Source organism: Lonchura striata, chromosome 7 (genome assembly GCF_050655825.1).
Source record: "Lonchura striata isolate lonStrDom1 chromosome 7, ASM5065582v1, whole genome shotgun sequence".
NCBI lineage: Eukaryota > Metazoa > Chordata > Aves > Passeriformes > Estrildidae > Lonchura > Lonchura striata.
Window position 1 is genome coordinate 18,292,266 of NC_140709.1, and position 26,091 is coordinate 18,318,356.

General features: G+C 36.4%; 1 protein-coding gene across 3 annotated transcripts in view; it reads right to left on the reverse strand.

Annotated features, from left to right (window-relative positions):
* Nucleotides 1-317: 317 nt before the first annotated feature.
* Nucleotides 318-26,091, reverse strand: part of SLC38A11 (solute carrier family 38 member 11) — a 41,990-nt gene continuing 16,216 nt past the window's right edge. For 2 of the 3 annotated variants that reach the window (XM_085585068.1, XM_021528608.3), the window contains 5 exons: nt 25,278-25,348; nt 24,312-24,473; nt 22,505-22,617; nt 21,702-21,833; nt 318-19,789 (listed from right to left, as the gene is read on the reverse strand). In XM_085585068.1, the coding sequence (XP_085441194.1) occupies nt 19,544-19,789; nt 21,702-21,833; nt 22,505-22,617; nt 24,312-24,473; nt 25,278-25,348 (724 nt within the window). In that variant the 3' untranslated portion in view covers nt 318-19,543. The remainder of the gene's footprint in view (nt 19,790-21,701; nt 21,834-22,504; nt 22,618-24,311; nt 24,474-25,277; nt 25,349-26,091) is intronic. The other variant, XM_085585069.1, reaches the window with a different exon arrangement.

Sequence of the window (26,091 nt, forward strand, 5' to 3'; positions counted from 1 at the left end):
GCACAAATTTGTATCTCTTGGTACCTAGCCAGCTTGCTCAGAACTAGCCTGGGTAACTCGAAAGCTCTCGTGCTTTCTGGACAGCCCCGGAGGTGCTACATACAGAGTGGAATTGAATGCCGTATGTTAAGATGCTTTGGAAGCATGGAGAGGAGTTAAATGCTTCACTTGGATGATATGAGCTGTGTACTTTGATTAAACAACTGAATTAATGGGGGAGAAGGAAGAGACGTTCCTCCATTGGAATGCTAACAAGAAAGTGAAGCTGTTCTGTGTGCAGTGTGCTTTTGCAGGTGTGCTTTAGGGACGTACAGCTGGAACAGGCCCTGTAATGAGCAGGGACTTTACCTTTATTAATGTTCAGCTCTTTATTAAAAAGATCAGCTCAGCAGGGGGCTGTACACGGAGCTTGTCCCTCCTGTTGTAGCTTTCCCAGTAGCCAAAGGGTGAGAAGGTGTGCAGAGTCTGTCCCTGGAATCTCCATGGCACGCTGGTAGCTGGAGGTGAAGAGGTGTCCAATCTGTATCTGAAGTCCCAGCAGACTGTCACTCTCCTCCTGGCACACTGGTAGCCAAAGGCTGGGGGGATGTGCAGAGTCTGCTGCCAAAATCCAGCAGCAGCTATCCCTCTCCTTCCCTCCTGGTAACACCAGGAAGAGTGTGTTCCTTTGCTTCTGCTTCCCACACCCCAGTCCAGTCTGGTCCTCTGCAGGTTATGCTGACAGGTTAGACAAAGCCTAGGGATGGGGTTCCCTTTTCCCCAACCAGCACATCCATCCAGCCCCCTCCACTGTGCCCAGCTTTCCATTTAGGGGTGTTTTTCATCCCCAAAACCCCCTCCCATGATTCCACTGGTCTCCCTATTTTGCATCCCAGTCCTAGAATGGTAGTGAGGGTGGGGGGGTAGGTGATTCCCAGGAGCAATTAGCTAATTAACATTTCAATGTCAGTACTTAGTTCGAGCCAAGTGTCCCAGCAAGGCTGTTTTGTTCATAACAGGCCCCACAACTGAGCTCCAAAGGGACACATCACATCTGTTTTAAACACAAGATAGTAGTGAGATGTTCAGCACAGACAAATTAAAGATCATTTTCATCACATATGCACACAGAGTGAATTCTAAGGACCTGGAGGAATGTATTTGTTGGGAAAAAGCTCATCCCACGTTCATATGCTGGCAGTTTCAAGAATACAACACTGCACTGAGTTATATTTAAGTCACATTGTAGGCACATATTCTGCTTCATAGATCCACAGATTATTAGTGTTCTAAGCTTTTAGAAAGCTGGATATTTTTCCCCCCAATAAACAGTTGAATAGAAGTAATGACTATATACTAACGCAAAGGTTTCAGAGTACCTGACAGAGTTCACCAAACTTTTCAAACACACTGGATAGGAGCCCAAGGCTCTGTGTTACAAATGAAGTCTAGTATAAGATTCATTACAGGGAGATGAAACAGTAGTTACAGAAATTCTTTGAGGTTTAAATCTGAAAATTAGTACTGCTCTGAGTTTGAGAGCTTGCATAAATAATTTCAAGTAATTTCAGAGTCAGCTTTGACTGCTTGTTTTCTGCAGTTTGCCATTGTCTCCTTGTAGAATTACCTCTTTAGTGAGCATCTATGCAGTAGTCAACACAGCTTGTGCAGGCATGTCAAAGACAATTTTAAATTAGCATATGCATGAAGCTCAGCTCAAGCTAACAGCTCAGTTTCAGAGCCAGGTTTGTGGAGAATGTAGAAGTTAAATTATTTCTGTCCTTGGCTATGGTTAACAGCAGTTCACAGGACAGAATAGCTCAAGGTATATTCTCTGGTAAGAATCCACCAGTATATATATCACTATGTATGCTCTGTAAACAAAAAATGGTAATTAAGCAGCAAAGGATATAGCAATATGCTCCTGGCAACATGGACTGAGAAAGCTGTCTTGCCTTTGTGAGATATTGTATAAAAACATAACTTGAATCCACACCTATTTGCTACTGATGTACCAAACTGCAGTGTATATATTCAGCATCATTAAATGCTTCTAATTTAAGCAGCTAAGTTTTAGCTACGTTTAATTTTATTTAAGAAATGTTTGAAGTATTGTCTAGCACTAGTTTTCCCATTTGTTTTTAATGGAGGGATTGTGTCTATAATGCCATAGGGTGCACTCTTTCTGGCACCAGAGATGCTGTTCTTTCAATATTCCTTCCTTCCAAATTGCTGTGCTAAAATCACTGCTTACTATCCACTAAGTAAGGCATAGTTTGGAAAGTTTCATTTGTATCTTGCCACAATCAGGATGGAAAAAAAGGCTTAACAATCTAGTTTGGATTAGTTCTGCTTACTGTGGCATAAAAACGAATACAATGATGCTTAGAATTCTCACATGGTAATTACTATGTATACAGGCAGCAATTTACATTGATTTTTACTGTACATTAACATCTGTCAATTCACTCTAGTTAAGTATGGTGTACTAATAAGAAACGGAAGTTGCATTAAACTCAAAATATTTTCACAAAAAATATAAACATTATATAATAAAAATATATAAATATAATATATATAAATAAAGCTAGAATAGGCCTTTAAATGCTCCATATGGAACCTGCAGAAGAAATGCCCTTAGCTCACCAATTCTGATTCGGGCATTAGGCCAGATTTAGAAGACTGTGTAATGTTCTATTCTGAGCAGTATGACTGCACAATTAAAATATCTGAAGATTCAGCTTTTAAGTAGCTCATTAAAGGTATTTTTAAGCTTTTCCTTTGAAAGAAAAACCCAACTAAATACAGCAAAAAGATTTTGAATGCATCAGTCAATCCCACCCCATGACCAATGTATAGCTCCAGTGTCATGCATTTGTGCCAGGAGATACAAAATTGCTGTTATCATTCTAAGTAGAGCTACAGGACACTGAGCTGCTATGATAGCACTATAGCTATTTCTGACTTTGTAGAATGGGGCCAATGTTTTTCTCAGAAATAAAGGTTAGAAAATGAAAAGAGCACTCATTTTATCTCCCCTGCCTCTTCCTGGAGAAGACTGGGAGTAACCAGTAAAGAAATTCATCAAGAGTTCTTAAATACAAAGCACCATCTCTTGCTCAGGAAGTTCCTGAACCACAGAGTGCTTGATGATAGATGATTGATTTTTGGGAGTATATATGTTTTCCCTTCCTTTTCTAGTGTTCCCTCAACATCCATTTTTGGACATTGCCTGAGAAAGGATACCAAGTTAGATAAGACATTCAATCTGACACTGAAAAGCCATTCTCATGTTTTGTGACTCTTTAGATATATTTGGAAGTCTGACTTTAAAACAGCAGGACGTCACTTTTTAATAAAGTTAAAGGAGTCCTATAGATATATGCTGTTTCTTTGAACCTACTGTAATTATTATTTCAAGATTTTGCCTTCGGTCTTATTTTTTACATTGTAATGCACCACACCTTTTAAGCACTTAAGCATTCAAAGAGCTGGTGAAGGCAGTTTGGTAGTGTTAGAAGGTGAATTACAGCTCTGCTGAATGATTTACTTTAGATGCTGGGTAAAGTGGGGATGCTGAATGGCCTCATTAACAGCTGTGAGGCCTGTGTGCTCCAGAGATGGCACCAGGACAAGGAGACCTTTTATCTCTCTCTAGCAGTGTATGAAATGCTTATTGACTGGGCTGAACCTTCAAAGTCAGGCCATTATAGGCAAATACAAGATCATGGGCTTCATTCCAGACTAAGATTCACAAAAATAAACATGTATATGCTAATTAATGCATCAGAGTGTATTTAGGCCAAACAGTTAAAGAGAAAAGATTGAAACAGAATTGAGCTGCCTAGATGTAGAATCAGAAGAGGAAAGGAAGCGTAAATAAAGAGTCACTGTAAATAATTTGCAATTTTTTTTTTTTCACCACTTAGGAAACTGCATTTGAGAAATAAGCAGTGGTAACTCTGATCAAAATTATATCAATTTGAGCTGAGGCACTCAGCCACGTTTTACGTGAACTCTTGTCTCCTGATTTTACAGATAGAACCCTCCTGCATAACCTGTTTTAAGTAATTCAAGAGGCACCCTAGAAAATCCTTGGCCCAAGGGCAGAAAATTTTGGAAACATTTAAAGTGAATGAAAAAGAATGGGAAGATAAAGCTGCACAGTGGCTCAGAAGCTAGATTTCTGTGAGGGTAGAAGGAAATTGTTTTAAAACACAGACTGTGTCTATGAAGGTTAAAAGGAAATATGGCATTTTTCAGTATAAAATATGAAGACTGAGATAAAAGAGAGAATCAACAGGTTAAAATGTCTGGCAAGGACAGATTACATGGTTAAAGAACATAAAGGTATAGGAACAAATTCATGGCACAGGTGAGAGTAAAGTCCTTGAGCTGGACACTTGGTGAGGCATTAATCCCCAAGTCACTCTGTCCCCTTTAGAACAGAGTGACTCTTAGGATAGATTGTATAACTATCATAATATTTATATAAGAAACAACAACAACTATAATAATAACCTGTTCCTTTTCTAAACTTTTCCAAATCACCTTTTTTTCACTTCATGGTCCACTGATGAAAAAAACTGCTGAGTGCATAAAGAAAATTGCTATTGAATTTTGCCACAACTTCATCCTTCTTCAAGACAGAAAGATCTTAATGCTAGTATTCGTCAATGACTTTGATCAACAGTCTTCAGCAAATCAGATTTGTTACTGTCTCAGTGTATGAAGAAAACAGATGGAAAGCAATGCAGCTGGATCAAATAGCTATCATTCTTATATAAACTTGAAATGTATTGAATGTGAATATTAATTATGTACTTCAAACTGAAATGGCAAAAACTATTAAATTTCTAATATCTAGACTACTGTAATTTCTGGTTGGAATTGATGATTATGAAATTATTTTTTTTGTCCATATCTTTCAATAAAATAACATATTTTTACTCCTCTTTATGATAAAAAATTTATCTGCTACAAAAAGACAAAAAAACACTCTAGTTAATGAAGACTTAAACCAGTGATAGTTAACCTAGATACAATTTATGCAGTTATTATGATGCTTCTGAATTGCAAATCAAACTATATATGTGTTTTGTTGGAAGCAAAGAAAACAACAAAAGTGAATCTGTTCTATTCTAAGTCATGTCACAGATATGTATGTGTAATACTTCTCCAGTTGGACATAATAGAAATTCCTCTTGAAAAAACCAGAACCTCTTCTGCACTATTCTACTGACTCACCAATTCAGAACAACACATACCACGGTGAACTCCAGCCTACTGGCTTCAAGGGCAAGATCAAGATCCTCAGTAATTCATAAGGGTGCAAATTTACCTGATGTTTCAAGGTGCATGCAGAAGTGTTCTCAAGGTTGCTGAAAGTCTCCTTTTTCAAAAGTACAGATATTGAAATCTCCTATTCCCTTCAAATTACGCAAAAATAGGCAAAAGACAGGACTTAAGAACCACCTGGGGAATCATGAGGAAGGGGGAAATATCTTAAAATTATTTTAAATTTATAAAGAAGCTTTTAATTTTTTCTTTCTTCTTCCTAGTAAATTTTATTATTGTGGACAACATGTACCTTGCTTTATATATGACATAATACTATCATTCATACTTTTTATTTTATTAAGAATTTACATCCTAATGCTACATACAGCAGGTTTTTCCATGCATAGTTTGTGACTGAGACTATAACCAGAAAATTGTGCTTGTCCAGACAGCTGGAAACTGCTGTCCTATCTTCTGAGTGAATTTTCACCAGGGTGTCCAAATGTGCAATATATCTGTGCGTGGATGGCCACTGATATAAATTACTGATCATTGCAAAGATCCCTCCTTACTGATGATTTTTCAATGTAATTTTTGAACACATGCCACAGTTTACTATAAGTTCAGAGAAAGACAAATCACAATGCCAAAGGAGAAAGAAGCCAGGAAGTAGATTTTAGAGCAACAGTTTTGTAATGCATTGAAGCTGTACTGTTACAGGTGTCCATTTTTTCTAGTTTTAACTGTGTCTTTATTACCTGTGAATTAAATAATGAAATATATACTGAAAGTTACTTCTGTTTAAGAGCCCTAGAAATCTGGGGTTTATGATAAGAAAAGAAGCCCTTTACAATCTTCAGCAAACTAGAATATGGGGGAGATAGTGAGGGCAGCATTCAGAATTCATTATTATAGTCACTGTGAAGAGAATCCTCTCTTAAGAGCTGTGGCAATTATGTGTAGCTAAGAGACTAAAACCTGGAAGCTCGCCCTGATGACTGATGACTGTGAAATCAAATATGATCCAAAGTAAAAACCAAGAGTACAGCACAGAAAAGGTATCCAAGTTGACTATTATATGACGGAGAACACTAGGAATCAGTAATGTGCTTAAGCCATAAGAACTTTACCCTGATGCTAGAAAGAAGAAAGTGAAATAGTATTTCTTAAATCCTTCTGTGCAACACAGCTTACCTTTTGTGTTTATCCAGCAAGAATACTCATCCAGTTTACTATCTCGTGTTTATCTGGCCTTTCCAGAGATCTCTCCAGGTTGCACCAGATAGCAGCTAGTATCACACAGAGCAAAATGCCATAGCAGATATCCATCTGATTGGAACTGTACCATTTCATTTGCAAAGTCTACTTCAGTTACAGATTAACAGAAAGAATTTAAATTATTGAAGGAGAAAATTAGTAGCTGGTAAAAGAAAAAAAGTAAGAAAAAAGCATGCTGGAAATTATAGGGGAACCACACGACTTGATTTACTATATGTTTTAACTTTTGCATACAGTTTAGTATTTTTATGTGAAAAGTCTCATCAAGACCAAATATACTTTCCAGAGATTATTAATTTGTCCAGTGAAAAAACATAGATATTTAACTGAATTGTAAGTCAGCTCAAAGCCAAGTCAAGTCTCAAATTTACATAGTAGGCATGATGAAAAATGTGACCTATTTGGAATAGTGGAATCATAATCTAATCTATTTAATTTTATGGTTGCCACCATGGAACTGGTAAAGGCATGGGGACTCACAGTAAAGACACAGGGTGCTAATGCCTTTCCTCTTTTTTGCTACAAATCTCACTCCTCATCTGCTTCAAGATCTACTTCACCAGCAGATCCTTCCTGAATAGTACCCATCTGCAATACATGAAACAGAAAGCATGGGTAGAATACTCTGCCAAATTTAGAACAAACAGCAAGTTACAACAGCTCCTCCAGTCCTCCCTTTCATTACCCAAAGGTGTACAAAAGTCAGGTAACTGTTGCAATTTAATCTCTTTAGCAACATTTGATCCAGCAGGCCTAAGAGTATTTTTTTTTTATTCCCATACCGAAATGCATGCATTAGGCACCATAAACACAGTATTATAGAGGCCATTGTAAGGATGGGTAGGTTTTACAGAAAGTTATCTGTGTCAGTCAGCAATAAAAGCTTTCCTGAATTTCTTCCACCTGGTATTCACTGTAACCCAAGTCACTTCACAAATAAGGTTCATAAACCCTTTTACTAGAAGTATAAATAAGCAGAAAGGTTTCAGTATTAAAAATACGATTAAGAGCAGCAAGTCTTAGCACACCATCTGCAGTGATTGCACTCAAATATTATGTGAGTTCCACTAAGGAATAGTCAATGAGGTTTGTCAGAGAGCTGAGGAGATTTCAGAGGAGAAAGCTATGTCAAGCAGTTTGTGACAGTATGAAGAGACTACAGAAATATATGCATCCAAGGGGAGAGCTTTCAGGCAGTGGAAGTTGAAATACAGCATGCAGTCACTCTCAGTTTCATGAATACACACTAGATTATTACATGAAAGGAAACTGCAGTTCTAGCAATTCTGTGTACTGCAATCCAGGTGTGTTTTCTGCCAAGGATGACCTCCTGACAAGCACCTTATTTTCATCTCAATGCCCTGGATTCTCCATTATAGATTTCATAATCACTTTGACATAATGAATACAGACTTCCTAGAATATTACCTGAAAGTTTGTCCTAAAAGCAAATCCCCAAAACCAGAATGCCTGTTCCTTTCTCTCTGTTTCTTGAAAGTCTATTCTCAACTTTTAGACTGCTAACTTTCTAACAGTCATCTTCACTTCCAGAGGCCACCAAGGATCAACAGCTGTATTATGAATAGGTTCTCAAGCATTCTGTGCTTCAGCTTGTCTCTTGTGCAGACTAATACTGTTCTGCCAGTGTTTATTCAGCAGCTGCCATTGTCTGATACAATGGGCCTGGGTTACCATTTGTCAGACTTGTTCTTCCAGCTAGGCTACATTCCTTGTCCTTGCCACTTCCAGGATCAGGAGATACTTTATGAAGATACTTCCTGAGGCTGCCAAAGGGGCATGCTCTCTTCAAAAACAAGAATCACTTTCATACTAAATTGAAAACTGAAACAAATGCTTTGAAAAATATTTGATTAATAGCCCTGATATAATTATCTTTTTCTTCTTGCACTTCTTAGTTCCAAGAAAATAAAATATCACCTTTCTCCATTCTAACTTGATTTCATTATGCCTTTTCCAAAATTTTCGTATTTGTAACTTTTGCCACTCTGCAAGTTCGGTACAAGCTTTGTGAAGTAGCTTTATTGAAAAGGAGTTCAGCATTTTGCACTGTGCACAAACTATGTCTAAAAATTATTAAATTTCAAAGGGCTAGAAATTAACAAAACACTTTATAACTAACATGAAAAAGTCGTTCAGCTAGCAAAAGGTATTTTTACTTAGGAAAATCTCTGACCAGCTTTTACCACTCTTCTCACAACCACAGTTTTCATCTGTTTCATATGTACTCAGCTAGAGGTTCTCAGAATCTTCACAGAAGACAGATATGCTCAATAAAGCAATTTTCATAAAGCTCCTGATTCATGCACCCATAACTGATATAACCATAAACAATCCTTTCTCTATCAACTAGAGAGTAATGATGTACTGAACAGTATGAATGCCCTCTGCAGGTAGAACACAAAACCACTGCAATTCTGGACTTTTATGTCTGCCTATTTAAGTGGGAGCTACATAAACAAGTCCTTGTCAGCCTGCTCTGACATTGTCTGACAATTTTAAATGGTACAGTAGCATCTCCAGGTACTGTCAACAGGCAGTTTTTAATCTAGCACACACTTTTCACCAGTCACCAAGGCAGCCTGTGTCTATACTGCTGAATTAGACAGGAACATAGAGCCAGATCAAGCCCTGGTGTGGTTTGACTATACCAGCTACTATTCTTTCCCATACCTTCTGTATAATGCTACCTGTAAGTCTTTACCAGTAACAGGAGGTGTTGTGCATCCTTCCCTTAATTCTGAATATTTGCATACATAAATTATGCCTGAAGCCAGAGCAGTGCTCTATTTTGTCCAGGGGACATCAAGGGCCAACTGATGCATATTGTGGATATAACCCATTCTGTGCCATTTAGCCTCTGATCTAGAGATCAGTTCCCCCTCTCTAAAGCCTCAATAACCTACTGCAAGAGGCAGGTTTTGAAATAATCAATACTGCATTTTCCTGAAAGGCCAATTTAGGGTTGGGGACAGCATATGTTAGGTAGCACACAAGCAACAGGTGAACAGAGCTTCCTGTTGAAGCTGTTATTAGAACAGATGCTAAACTACTAAGCTTGTATAGGCCTGCTCTGAGCCTACTGCTGTCTTTGTCTGCTACGTGTTGCCAGAGGTTTCAGAGCCTGTGTCACAGCAATCTCCTATTCTTTACAGGAAAACAGCAGTCAGCAACAACTGCATGCCTGAACTCCATGACCCTCAGCCCTATGATCTCCATCTCAGCATATTCATGCTGGTTTTCTGACTGGCCGAGTCTACTGTGGATGAGATCAATGAAAATGTAAATACATGCATTCAGTTAAGAGAAGGATGATCTTATCCCTTAGCCAAAGATGAATGTGAATGTGAAGTGTTTGAAGACAATTATGAAATCAGAGCAGGAAACAAAGTTTTAAACACAGGTTTTACTGGAACAAGAAGACTGATGAACATCATGTGGAGCACTGTAAATATAATATACAACAAAAGTTAACAAAGCAAAAAAAGCACTAACAATCAAAACCTGAAAAAGATGAGAGTGTGACAGCAATAGATCTATGGGTATGCTTAACTTAGTTGCCATCATTTTTGAGACTTTCACAGGAAATTCTGACCTCTTTCATAAGAACATGCCCAAAATAGCTTGCCTTGGGGTAGATTCACTCTAATGGATGGCCTTGACTTCCAGCTGCACATGAGCTGCAGCTCTAACTTCAAGTTCAGTACAGATTTTTAGGTGTATTCAAAGATTCCAGATGTACAGACAAATTACTTGCTTGTACTTGTCCCTAACTCTGCCACAGAAGTTTAGGTAATTCATACAGTCCACAAAATCAGTACACACAACAACTCCTGTTTGCTTACTAAAAACATGAATAAATTACTTAATTCCTGCATTTGAGAAAGCAGAGTGGTATTCTATATACAAGAGCCTCAGTTGCCACTACAATAAGAACTAAGGCATAGAAAACCATCTGATTAGCTTTAAGTTCAAAGACATGACATAGCATATGTAACTTCCAAACTGGATTATTGTGACATAGCAGTTACAAAAATACTTTTCTTTTTCTGTCTATACGTACAGCTTACCAGTCAGATCCATTAACATTGCTTTGGACTTTCTGGATAGTCCGATTCATTCTCAGTTTATCAAAGGTCTTGAGTCACACTTTAAGTTCCACAAAAATCACATTGTATGTATGTATTTATACACAGTTCTGAATTAAATCCTGATGTAGATTTCAGCAATTTATTTTTTTTTCTGCTGAAAATACAGCAGTCTCTGTAGCTGACATCAGAAAACCTAACAGAGACATGCTTCTCATGGATGCTGCAGGCGTGCCAAGAACTAACCAAGGTGAGTGCAGGTCAACTATGAGAGCTGTGATTACTTGAAAATGCTTTTCTGAAGGTCCTGTATTGTTTCATTAGCATTAGGGTACCCTTAATGCAATACTGTATTAAGGTCCCTACTTTTATGTGCAACCTAAGAGAGAACAGATAAATACTTATTTTTCTCCCCTGACACCTTCGTTGAAACACTAATGGAAAGATTTTTTTTAAGTCTATAATAGGTTTAGCAGCAAGAGACAAGGACCAGTACCTTGCTTTATTTGCATGTTGTTTTACAAGTTTTTCTTGTTTCTAAGCTGCATGTTTTACTTTCCAAAGAATGCACAGGTGGTTTTGATTTTGTGTATATGCCCACATAAAATTTCCACATCCCAAACTCCAGTGTAGTGCACACTACTTGCATTTTCCTGGAAATTATGAAGCCCAAACTTCTTTACTTGTTATAGACTTCTTACATTAATTGTGAATTCTGTAGCTGTCTCCACTGATATGCAAGTTAGCACTGTACACAACATGTCTGTCCTGCCAAAGACCCATCTAATTCATCCCTCCTGCACAAAATGCCACCGACACTACACCACTTGTCACTTTTTAAATTTTTCATCACATTTCTCTCTCCAATCCACTACAGCTACCTCAAGGCAGTTATTTCCAATGTTAATCTTTTAATATTCAAGCAAAACATCTTCATTAACTCGCCAATATATTTAATTAAAAATAGACTATATGCCTTGGGTGGGGCTTACACAGCTCCCACATTAGGTTCATCTTCACTCTCTGCAACCTAAACTGAACTGGGAATTTATCAAGGTGTCTGCACATGAAATATCCAAGAAAGCAGGGACTGTAAAGCTGCCAAATTTCATAGCACCTGGGCATACTATCCACAGAATCTGCAATATAGCATGTCAACAGGTTGTCACAGCCATAGACTGAGAGCAGGATGGCAGAGTATGTTAAATTTACTGCATTTTAACAAAGGCTAATGCCTATTTTCTGAATACAACACTAACACTGGAATTTCTGATTTGCAGAAGGTTTTATGTTTAATGGACTGTGTGTAAAATTCCCAAGGCTCTGAAGATTACTGTGTATCATTGCAGCTAAACTTCAGCTCAAACAGAGAATGTTTCTATTTTTTAAAAGAAGCCATCATTTGCATCATATTTTTAACCATCATCTGCATCTACCATCACCCCTCCAAATATTATTACATTTATGCTTAAATCTACAAGACAAATCATCTCAGTCTGACTGTGAGAAAAGCCAGAATTTAAAAATAAAGCTTTTAGTATTTGAACTGAAATTAAGTAATAAAATAAGATGAAAATTAAACCAAAAAATTATTGCTAGAAAAAAAAAAAAACAGTAAAAATTCAGAGACAGAATTCCACAAATTGCCGGGTATTCCATTGCTTCATCCTTATTCATAGTTTCATTTAATGAAGAAATGTATTAGCCATTCTATAAACAACAAAAGCAAACCCAAACAACTAAAAAACCAAACAAAACTGAACTGAAAAGGCACCACTCAGTCCTGATGCAACTAATTTTCGAGCACCATCTGCTGGTCTGCTTCAAAAACAACCACCAAATTTCCCAATAGCTGGCAACACCTGAATAATCATTAGGTCTATATTGACTTACCTGTCAATTTAAAATTTTAAATATTTATTAAAAGCTGACACGAGTCATGCATTGGCATCATACCAGAGGAAACAGTAGAATTCACGTAATAATGAAGGGCTATAGAGGGGATGTGTTAAGAAGTTTAAAATGCCTGAAGTTACAAACACATTCTCAATTCCCAGTTTACATCTAACTAAAGAACAACAGGAACAATGTTGGGATTTTTTTTGCTCTAGTTTTGAAAGCCTTAACCATCAGTGGAGAGTACTTGCAAGTTTTCAAAGAAGTTCCTTATTCAGTTCAGGAGTGTCCTCTTTTGATGTCCCACTAAAATTTCAGGATGTTTTTCTTGTTGCATCCTGCTTTTGTTCCAAGATATATGCTTCTGGAAGCACCCTACAAGTTTTACAGTCTTTCAAGGGAAAAAAAATTACAACAGAATACCCATATAAGGAAGAACTGCATTTTAATAAAAGAATGTGGGATCAGACTACCAACAATTAATAATATAAAGTAGAATGCAAGGGAACTCAGAAAATCTTACAGAATAAATTCTGCTCCAAGAAGTCCAGAGTTCTTTACTTTTAGAGATTGAGTTATGTATATTAGAGGAAATATTATTCTTATTATTTCTGTCTATTTTCTATTGCATTTTGAATGCTTATATTGATATCCTGGTTCAGCTCATGTTTAATAGCAGCAGAAGCTGCCAAAGATTTGTTTCAAGTTCCCTGCCATCTTTCTGCATTTCCTGCCCTTTTAGGCAACAGTTGCAGTGGACCTCACAGCAAGCAGCATTATTATCTTTCTGTTGTTATTCTTAGGCAATACAAGATTGGATATTCACTGAAAGTAGGTAAAAATATTCATCCTTTATTTAAAATAACAAGCTTTCTCTGCCATGCTATCTGTACTTTTCATGTGCATGAAATTAAATGCATTCTCTTATTCAGTGTCACAATGAGTTAACTTCTCTGTAAGTACAATGGCGTGGGCCTTGAGAGCACCTGCAGGTCCATGGCTACACCATTCCCTCTGTTCAAGCTTCTCACACTCTCTTCTCTACCTACAAAGTCACAAACACTGATCCACCTTCCTCACTTTCATGGTCTTTTCCTATTGCATCTTAAAATCTTACAGTGCCCTGTAAACCACTTCATGCAATAGATTAGAAACACACGGCTGAAGGGAGAGACTGTGAGGAAGAAATGTACATTTTGCCAGGGATTTCCACGGCTTTTGTAGCTGAAGCTAAGTGCTACACAGCTCTATGGTCTAGATTCCCCTGCCTTTCTCCCTATGGGCTGGGTTAAGAGCTGAGACTAGTACCACAGAACCCACCAGCAACAATTTGATAGGCCATCAATTCTGTATTTGCATTTCACTGTTGAGGCCTACTCTTTTTTTATAGAATCTGGATTAAATTACATCTGATTTTTGAAAGATTGAAAATGTCAATTATCCTGTAATTACTGGGTAACTGTACACTTGTCCTACCTTTCCAGGAAGGCTTCATGGTGGTTATGAAGTTCCTGGGAGGACCAGCACACTACAGATTGTTCTTGGATAATAAGATTTCTGCATAAAATGAGCTATATAATAATATTTTTGCATAGTTTAAGAATTAGTGTCCTCTGAGATAGGGTAATATTCCATTCCATTGCCCAGTCAGTAAATGGGAACAGATTTAATATATACTATTAAATAAATGAATGGGAGTCTGAGAACATCATTTGTCTCACACTGCAGGCCGACTAACATTGTTACAATAGTTTGGTGTCAACATACAGCATGCCACTAATTTAAAATGCTGGAAAACACTGTGTTATGGTAACATATTATATGCTACTTCCTTCAGAATTTCATTTTAGGGATCTGTATCTTAAGGGATTTCTCTCTTCTCTGGAAGACAGCTAAAACATAGTTCAGGAAAGATAATAACCCTTTTGTGAAAACTCATGTTATTTTAAGATGTCTGTTATTCTATAGTAGGCTGATGATAAGAATATTAACGTAAAAAAGTAGAAAATACTTAGCACTTCACACATCAGAACACTGAGCTGTGATATAAAAGGACCTGATAAAAATGACAGACAATTCTTTGTGAAAAAATAAACCACAGAAAAACTAGAAAGAGAAGGAGAAAATAAGCAGAAGTGAATTTCCGTGACCAGAACATTGTTTACATGTGATAATGTTTTATCCTTTCTTTTCAATTTTTTTTATGTGAGTGCCTAATCAAGTGACTTCTGTCAAATAGCATGGGAAGCATGACTGTATGTCACTCAGTAATGTATTCTTGCAATATGAGAGAAAAGAGCCTGAAACTTACTGCTGCAGTTCATTAGTAATATTCCTTTGTGACAGAAAAAGGCATGATAAAAGGAAAAGTTAGTGCTCAGTATAAAGGAAAGAGTTTTAAATATATGTCTCTGTAATCATGTCATTTTATTGCTCCGTAGGGTATGTTCCATTTTTTTCCAAGCAGTCAGTTTAAGCTTTAAAATATTTGTCTTTTGCCTCAAAGTTTTTTTTTTTTTGGTTTTTTTTTTTTTTGTTGTTGTTTTGTTTTGTTGTTGTTGATATGAAAGATTGTCAAAATTAGGCAGCTGTCATTCCAGCAAATGTCACATGACCCCACCTATGCCTCCTTTGATGTGTTAATCATTGTTCCACAAAGGCCAGAACTGCCCTGTGTTTGAACATAATCTGTATAATAGACAAGGTACTGCTTTTTCACAAGAGTTTTCCTGCAGCACTGCAAAAACTAGAATAGCTACTAGTTAGTTTGACTACTAATAAGGCATGTGGCACCCATGTCCTTTTCTGGAGAGCCACAAAATGCAATGAACCAAACAGTGAGAAGGTATCTTCTAAACCTTTTTTCCCGCAAATATAACCAAAAATAGAAGCTAAGGGACCCACTGTCACCCACTGACATATTTATGTTATCCACTGATGACTGCAACAGGATATGATAGAGAAACACTAAAATATGGCCACGGTATAATAACTACTGCTTGTGTTACTGGCACCTAGGAGGCCCCGTAATCAATCAGAAGCCACTGTGCTAAGCAGTGTATGAACACAAAGCAAAGTATGAGCCAGCCCCTGCCTCCAGAAAACAGAAGTGCCAAGAGGTGGTCACAGCATCCCACTATGCAATCTCAGGCAGGTGCTCTTGGTGGGACAGCAAATCACCACTGTCAGCTGTCCTGCCTCCATCAAGACAAAGGACACTGCTGAAGAGCCTGCCAAGTGTGCTGCTCGTGGCAGACCTAAGCTGCTCACTAAAAGATAATTTACAAGACCTCATCTCAATACAGGTTTTATAGAATGACATCTGTCATTTATTCCTAGAGTGTCTTACAGTAATTTTTAACTTGTTTCTAGCTTTCTTTGTCTTTAGTTCATTACTTCTCTATTTGTATTAATACAGTAAGTCCATTCTCTTGCAGGGAATTTGCAGTGTTTAGTGGATACTGTCTCTTTTAGGAAATCACATGTGAAAATTCAGACCTTCCTGAACTTTTCTTGAATGCTATTTTGGAATTCCATACAGCAACTATAGCTTTTCCATATGGTATTGCCTTATGAAGCACCTAGAATCAACATCTAGTCAGGAGAAAACAGAAAGATAAGCAGAAAGAGGAATAACCATACAGATTACTTTCTCTTCATAAAGAGTTTTGAGTCATGTATTAAGCAAGTACCTAAATTTCAACTTCTCCAACAGCACTGAATAACAGAAACTAGAAAGCTGCTACTTATTTCCTTCACTGTCCTGAATTCAACTCTTGAAATCTTGAATGTTTTAGAATTTACATCAATTCTTGAAAAAAAAAATCCAAAACCCAATAATTGCTTTTAAAATTAGATCTTATAACAGATATAACTACTAAAAAAGTAGAACTCTTCTGTGCATTGTTTTAATTTTTCAGTCTCATGTTTTGCACTCCTAATATTTGATTTGTTTACCCTACCACTTTTATTTTCTCCCTTTTACCTCATGTTCCCACCAGACTCCAAAGAAATCTTCACACTACTTTTTAAGTTTTGTTCTCCAGTGAGTCACAAATACTAGTGTATTAAATAAATAACCTTCCCCTATCTGATGCGGAAAATATATGTGATATATGTATGTTATATGAGATAAAAAGATTTTGTGGGTGAAAAATATATAGAAATACATCCATTTAGCAAACCTGAGCCATTTTGCTTCCCCCTTCAGAGAGAAATTTGAGGAGGAAGAAAAATTCTCTAGAAAGTCTCAGGTAGTTCATGGAGTTTGGGCATCTGACAAAATTTTAGGAGGAAGTATTTTGTGAATGCTCAGAATTCTGTGATTGCTAAGAAGCACTTTGCTCTAGAAAGTCATAAACTGTCAGTTTAGCTCCTGTGAGAATGGTAATTGTACATCTGGTGTCCTGAAATGCCTTCTCAGCTGGAGACAGGAACTTGGAGAAACAGTGAGTCACACTACCAGCTTTGGATATGAAAATCCTGCCAGCATGTGCTTGTAGAACATTCTTCTCCCTCCATGCAAACTGTGGAGTTCTGTCACCACTGAGCATTTGGAGCTGGGGATATTGCTACTCCCAGCATACCTCTGCTTGAAGTACTAAGATTGTGGTGAGATCCTGCACACGCTAAGGCCAGTGAGAGCATCTCAATGTTATTCTGGGGAGTCTTAAGTGTTTGCAGAAAAAAATCATTATCAGAATTTTTGTTATGATGAATTATCTTTCTGTATTTGGACCTCCTAGGTTCTAAGAAGGGATTTACCAGATTGCTGTTATTTGTCATTTCAATAAAGGGAAGCTTCACTATCCAATATTGGAAAAGAAGGGATGGTAGGTTTTATAAAGCCATTAGGCAAATAGCAGTTAACTTTAAATTCCGGCATCTGTGACATCCAACCTCCCATTTTCAATATACTTATGTCTGGGAGAACCCCATCATCACCTGGGAAATTCACAAATGAAAACCTCTGAGCATATGATTACATTAATTTGATTAGTTTTGGCAAAAGGAACTTCTAAGAGCAAAAGAAGCTTTAGCAGCAACAAAAACATTTAACTGACCGTTACTACTTCAAACTTTACACTTCAAAAATTAAAAAGAACAGTGAAAAGAAATTCTTTACATTTCCATTTATAAAGTAGAAAAGCATATAAAGACTCATCCTTCATAAAGGACATGCAAACATGATTTAATAACAGCATAACCTCAAGCAGATTGAGATGGAAATTATTCCATTGACACTCTATAGTTTATAATTAATATCTGGAACAAGGTAACCTGCTTTAAGATTAAAAAAAATCAGAAAAATAAAGAACAACAAAGGTCATGAAAGAATTATGATTGATCAAAAAGATCTCCTTGGCTGTCACAAGAAAATATTATTTGGGTTTGACTCCATTTGGCATAGAAGAAGGTGAATCTATTCAGTAACAATTCACACAGAGCTAAGACAAAATCAGCTATTACTGAATCTAAACTGATGAGAAATATTATTCGTGAACAGTATCAGGTACCTGGAGAACAAATAAATTATCACCCTCAAAGTTGACATTTTGTAGAGAAATGAAAGCAGAGTAATACTCATGCTTCCCTCTAATTGTTTTACAACTTAAAAAAACAAAAACAAAAACAAAGAAACAACAAAAAAAACCACAGTATAGTTAAAGCATTTATTTTGGAAGCACTACTTTTTTTAAAGTGTGTTATTCTTAGAAGTATTATCACCAATTAGTGACCCTTGCTTACACATTTGTTTAGCTGGAAGTCTTGAATGACATAGCTTTGTCATGTAAGATGAAGACAAAAACCATCCCCATTAAGCAGCATAAAAATGAAGTAGCATTACATATCTAGCTGGTATGAGGAACCATAAGGATCACAATAATGCAAAAATTAACTCAGATTCACATTCTGATTTGGTAACAAAACATTTTGAAAATGACAGCATTGATATGACTGAGGATACTCATACTATTCAGCCTCAAATGAGTCCTATTCTATAGGCATGTGAGTATTTATATATATGCTTATGTATATATGTATATTTATAGACATACATATATACACATGAATCCTTGGTTAAATGAATTTTAGAAAACGCTAACAAATCACCAAAATTTGACAAACCATGACAAAATCTTTAGTCATACACTGAAATGAAACAGAGGACTAGAATGATAATTAGGTTTAGAATGTTAGTTTCCATTCAATTCCAGAAATAATGAATAGCAGTATAAATGTAAGAATTGAGCTGCAATGTAATTTCCTTCTTCATCAATCTTGAAATTTTTACAAAGACTGCCTAGTTGAATTTTTAAAATCCACTCTTGTGAATTTATTTGTGCAGTATTTTTCAATAATAAGACCACATATTGTAACAGTTACAATTAAATTGTATCAGTTACAGTTCAGTCAGAATACAAAGTTTCCTTTGACTCAAGATCCAGTAAAAGGGAAGCTTTCAGCTCTAAAGGACAGTTACTGCAAAATCAAATACAGAATTAATAAGGGTCTTTTGATTTAATAGCAGAATTGCAGTACACAGAAATCCAGAAATACATTTTCTCAGGACTTCATAAAACCCCCATACTATAGTGTGCTAATAAATACATATTAAAGATTTTAAAATTAATAAAAGCTAAGTTAAATCAATGAAACATGGGAAAGTTTTATATTCCAAAACATTTAATTTATCACTTGTAAACAGCCTTGCAGACTAAGGTTAAAAAATGCAACCTTTTTGGTAGGCTTGCAAGTTATTCAAGTAATGTCTAATGAAAGGCACCTCTGAGATTTTGTGTTTAACAGTTAAAATCGGAATCTTACCTGAAAAATGATGGCAGCATAAAATCAAGTATGTAAATACCATTTATATAAATTTTATACAGTTTAAAATTCATGCATCTCAAAACATAAAAAAAACTTTATTCCACTCTCCTTTTAACTGGTGTGTATGGCTCAGGGTGCGATGCGCCCAGTCTAGTCTGGAGGTTGGTGTGCTACTATGGTGGAAGTGTGCTGTTGTGCAAAGAAACGTTACTAGGGGAGCAGTAGAACATTTCTTTTCCATGGCTACATGTCTGGGGATGCAAGACAGTCATGACAAACCCAACTGCCATCACTAGCACACCAAGAACAAGAATCAGGCAGGATATGAGGTTATCTGAATGGTTCCACTGCTCCTTGGATAGCCTTAGATAACACGCTGATGGGATGATAAAAACAAGTGGGGTAGCACTCAAAACTCCCTGTGTGTGGGAAAGAGAAATAGAAAAAAACCTCATAAGCATGTTTATTTAGATGTGAAGAACAAACACCCAAATTTTTTAACAGTTGTGATTAGACTGATGCAACAGTAAAAACAGAGAATAAAGGCCTTTCCCTGTGTTGCTATATGGAAAACCTTTAAAAAAAAAAGTCCCAAAAATATGCAAAAATATCTATTAAACTATTTCCAATACCTAAGATTTATTTAAATGCTTTTGCTTTGCTGACACAGAATAATATTTTAACATTGCAAGAAACATTTAATCTTATTACCCAAAGTTCCTCAGCTTAAGAGATAAAGTCCAAACATAGTTCTTCAATACTTGAACTGAATTAAAATATTTAAGATAATTCTATGGAGGAGTTTAGATATAACACTGCCTTTAAAAGGAATAAAATTTTTTGAAAAGTGGAAGCATCATGTCGCAGTTCAAAGAATTCTGATCAGTTTTGACATTTATAACATGATTTAGGTTGACTTCCCTATGAAAGCAAAGCTCCTTCTGACAGAGCAGAACCTTTCCTCTCACTAAAAATTCAGCTCCTCTTCAAATGCTCTCTTAGAAAGGGACAAATAAAAAGCACTTTCAAAAATTCTTTTTATAGTAAAGCCACTGTAGATTAGCATATGAGTTACATGCCACAAGAGCACAATTTTATGTAGAAATTTTGAGTGTTTATTTTGTTACATAGTTACCAAACACTGTGTTTCAATTTAATTATGGCCAGATAGTAATCCAGCCTAAGTAATAACTTTACATCATCATTTGTACAAAACTTCCAATATTTGTATGGTAGAACCTGTTAACAGTGATCAGTATAGACATCAGAAATAGGTACAAGCACAAAGTATCTCCTCCATGAAAATTAAGGTTTAGGTCTGTGAAGTAACACAAACCAGCACCCTAGTAAAAGAATAACAAAGAAAATTCTGTGGCCCTTTGACTCCCATATGACCCAATAGTTTCTCTGGGGTATTACCACCAGGAAAACACAATGGCTTGTGTTTTGTTCTAAAATCAGAAAGCTGGGAAAGAGTAAGCAGGGTCAGAGAATTAGTATCAAATGGAATCTGTGGTGAAGAGCCAAAAGACAGCTCTTCTGCTGACTGAAAGCCAGCGGAAAAGACAGATCACCTTTCTTTCACGTGTAAAATACGCTGTCTATTAATTTTTCCCTATTGCTAGATATCAAGACTGAACAATCTTTCTGAGCACAACTATTACATCCAATAAATACCCACAGTTGCATTGTCAAATTCTCTCGTAAAAAGGAAAAGTAAAAATGATAGGACCTACCCATGCAAATGCCTGGCTACCAACTTCTATTTGTAACTGAATAAAGCTATCAGCTTGACTACTGATTAACTGCTTAGGGAAAAAAAAAACAAACAAAACACTGCATTGATGAATGCTTGGTTTTTTTCACTTGATTTTGATTGTATATTTCCAGTGACCATCTCTGTGGTCTAGCTACTACTGGTTCTTTCTTTCTACCTCCTTCTGTTTTTTGCCCCTGTGGCACAAGACAGTCACTAGAATGTGCCCTGGTGTTAAGTAATTTGCCAACATAATCAGAAGCAGGGACTAGAGAAAGAAATGCTAAATTCAGTACCTGTGGATTCAGTGATTTCTGATGTGGCTTAACACATTAGGTAGGTTATGGCCACTTGCCTTATCTACAAAACTGTTCTAAAACCCTCCTCAACCACATGAATTTTACTTTTTGAACTTCCTTTCACCTTTAGTTATGTTTTTGAAGCAGTAATTTGTTCTTCTAACACTACTACTGACTATGTCAAATTATGTAAGATTTTCAGTAGAGCTGTGGTTTTTAGAAAGTTATTTATTAATAAGTGATTTATTAAATAGAAGAGTAGGCAGGTTCACTTACATTCAGCTCTAAAACTATTCCAAGGCAATCATACACTAATGATACACCAGTTGCCACAGCAATGATAACTACTGTCACAACAACATGGAAAACTGTTGAGAGGTTCCCATGGAAAAACACATTGGCAATCACCTGAAACAGAACAACAATTTTAAACCTTGATTTTTCTCCTTATGTTATCCAACAACTTACTCTAAATCTTCTAACCTCAGGAAACTATAGGAATGGGTGAGAATACAGTGGCTTAATTTTACTTACCTTGCTTCAAGAAAACATCTTCATCTGCTTCCAAAAATTACTCATAACAATCTAACTAAAATTGCAGAACACTTGCCAAATTGACTTAGTTATACCTGTAGGATTTCAGAATTTGCTCATTTCCCATTTGCCCATTACAGAATAAATCCACTTACAATTATTCATTGAATTGATGAATTTCCTAGATGGAGATACTTCTAAAATGAAAAACTATTAAGATTGAAAAGTATGTATTTTTGGCTATTCTCAATACAGTAAAAACAGTGTCATTTATGCCAAACTTGAAATCTTAAGCTGTCTTAATATTATTAAGTAATTATTAATATAATGTTGACTAACATTATAATAAACGTAAAATAACATTATATGGCCAGGGTCTAAACAGTACAACTAGTTCCCCGTACTCACTGCACATAGCAGGACAAAATATGCTGCTGTTTATCACAGATCAACCATAGACTTCAGCTACAATATGTATTAAGAATGTGACAATATTATTAATATATAACAACAGTGTTAAGGGGAAAAATGTAATAAATTCTTACCTCTCTGGTCACGAAACATTCAAGGGGGAAGGTCAGAATTACAGTAACTCCATAACAAAACCTTCCAAATGTAGCAAGGTTGTCATCTCTACAGTAGTTTTCAAATATATCTCCTGAGGTACAGCAAAACACCAATTAGCCTGAACTTCACATTTACCTGTATTTGCAACTTGAAGTGCAGGTTACTGGAGTAATTGAGATTTTCTGATCCCCTTGTCTGACATGTAACTAGAAACTAGTTATAGTCACAAGTTATGTCCAGGAGCAACTTTCAGCTTATCCTGCTGGTTAAGCAGTGTTTTTACCTCAAGTAGCATTTATCTACAAAAAGTATTTTAAAATATACATATCAGAGTTTGTCATCTGTTATCTTCCCCACAACATAGATTTTGTATGAGATGCTGGTGTTTGATTAAATAAATATGTGACAGATTCAAAAAGAAAGCTTATATGTAGAAGATAAATTTTCCGTAAAAACTCCTAGAACAAAAATTACATTAAAAAAGGTGAGAGTTGCCTGTGGAGAACTGAATTTCCCCAACAGTATCTAATCACAGCTAATAAGCTGTAGAAAAGAATTTCAAATATTCTAACCTCAAAAGCCCATTAAAAATATATGGATTATTACCTCGGTAATCATCCTATATCTAAAAACAAAAGCATCACTATAAAATTCAAATAATCTTGCTTGGTTTTTACCACAAAGAATCTGTAATAATGATCTCTGAAGCACAAGAGACAGTGCAAGACAGTGACCAGATGATCTATCAGTTCTCTTTTATGTGGCTACGATACTGTCTCATGATTTACTATTTAAATAATCGCAATGGCACTGAAGAAGCAATAAGGTGTACTTTAAATAGCCAAAAGATTTTGGCAGGGGAGACTGAAGGTGAGATGGAACCTGCTACCATAGGAGTCATAAGCTGAGGAGGAGGTGCAGGCAGAGCTGTCTGTACCTGAAAGCACTCAGCCAGCCTGCGTTCAGTCTAGCTACAGCACATCTAGGACAGTGACTTACTCTGCTGAACTAAGCACTGGAGGCAGGAAAAAAGGACAGAGAAACCAGGAGTCCCTATCTTACAACTTCTCTGTTCTCAACTAAATGCTGCTGCTCATCAGAAAAGGAAAAAGTTTGGAAGCCTTCTCCTACAATCCAGAATGTCACTATTAAGTAACAGAAAATATGCTTGCTTATGAAATGTGTATCCTGAAGAAAGTAATGCACTAAAACCAATTTATACCTTGTTCTTATGAACATACCTTTTTCACATCAGAAAAATGATGTTAAATAGCATGATGCAACATTGGTTATATGTATTTTTGTGTATTAATATACCCACAGAGGGGACAGTAGGATTAGTAACACCAGAACAGCTGTTGAAAAGATAGGAAGTATCTTTAACTCTAGACTGTTGTATTAGTACAAACAAGAAAAATGGTAAGAAAATATACACAGATATATACCCGATACCCTGTAGGAAATTTTTGTTCTTACTGCTCTCTGCTGCTGGACCATGTGGATAAATCATGGCTGTGTAGTCCTCAAAGTGTTTTTAATGATTCAAATGGGACTTCCACTAGTGAGGTTTATGCTTAAGAATCTGACACCTACTAGAATGTAGATGACGTTTTTGGATCAAGTTTTGGTTGTTGGGTAACTATGATGAATGTACTATTTCTGCCCAAATATACTATGATATTTGCATTTTTACAGTCACCGAGATGTTTACAGAAAAAATCAGACAGGAAAGCAGAAACATAAGGATTATAGCAAGCACCAAAATTGAGGGATCAAGCAGTTTACCTTCTGTGTATCCTGTAAAAGTCATATATCCACTGGTAGCAAACACTACACTGATGACAAGAGCAAGGGCCACAGACATATGTGTGACTTGAGACCAATTCTTTAATGTGGGTTCTTCCAGAGACCCATATATTAGAAAGCTGTTATGATGGCAGATGAATGCTGAAACACACATGACAGTTAAAGCAAATGTATGAATTCATGCATAAATGCACAGAGACACAGTGCAGTTTGAATCCATTCATTATTAAATACAAACATTAATCTTGCAATGAGTGGCAAAGATAAATGGCTTGCTTAGTTGATTTGATGAAGGTTTATATTCATCCCGAGATGATTCTGATTACATTATCCTTAAATGCTATGCCATTTCCCACCCTACACATCTCCATTCCACAGCTATTTCCTCCTCCTGCTTTTCTTTTACTTAAGAACCCAGCAGCAGATTTGAGAAGTTGTTTTTTTTTTTTTTAAATCTACAGAGGCATTTGCTATTGTCAGACTTCATATGGCATCCATTTTAGGCAGCAGCAATCATTGGGATGCCTCAGATTATCACATTGCTAACAAGAAATAATATACCAGATCCTGCAGGCAGGAACAGATTTCAGAATGAGGACTTTTCTGTTAGAGGTTACCCAAGGGAATGCAGAATGATCCCAGCCCCCTCAGGTTACAGTTAAACAAAGCCACTGATGCAGGGCCTTTGGGATGACCTGCACAGGTGAACTGCACTCACCTGCACACTGTCTCTGCTACGGTGGCAAGCCTCCAGGGCCAAAAGGAAAATGGATGAGGTTAATGTCTTACACAACAACAATGACATTCATATGGATCATTCAGACAATTTTTTTTCAACACCAGTTTAACATTAGTATTACAATTTCTAGTTTCAAAATATTAAATAGTTTCTTACAACTGATCTTAACATTGAAAAAAAAAATCCAAACAGAAAAAAACACTTACCAAATGACATCACCCCAATGGCTTGTACTGCATTTGGTTTTGCAAATATCCATGCATTTTCTGATTTGGGTCTAAAACAGACATTTGAATAGGTTACCCTCTTTTCAAATATTACTTATTACTCCCTGACAGAGCCCCAGTGTTTATTAACAAGCTGAAACCAGGGAGATACCTTTCTCATCTCCCTTGTTTTGATTAAAGTATTTCCATAACCAGTGTTTCCAGTAAAAATTCTCAGCCTGTTTCAGTTTTGTAAATAAACTCTTCAAGTCAGCATATACCAAGAAACAGCAAGATGGAAGGTAAAAGCTGTTACTGATTCTCACTGAATATCTCAACTGAAAATGACTCTGACTATTTAGAGGCAATTTCTACCTTTGAATTTAAACATGTAATTGATGCACTCTAGAGATACCATTTTACTAGGCTAAATTTTACTCACTAATCAAGTGAGGGAGTTTGCCTTTCTTTACACCTCTTCCAACTGTTCCTTATAGTAAAGAGATTCCACTACTTCCCAAAACATAAAAGAAATTGAAAGAGAGTACATGGAGACTTTTAGGGTCAGGCAAATATGTAATACTCCCCACACCTCCTCCTCTAAGATATGCTCATAGATTTGGATCTGTGATAGTTGCAATGCCTAGAGCAGGACCATAAGCAAACTTTTTTAAAAACCATTTGCTGCATGAACTTCATCTTGGAATAAAGAGCCAAAAAGAAAAAAAACAGGGAAGGACACAAAACATCCTTCTCCAGAAATACAGTTTGCTAAAAAGATCAAATGAAATTCATAAGCTAGTTAAATATTGAA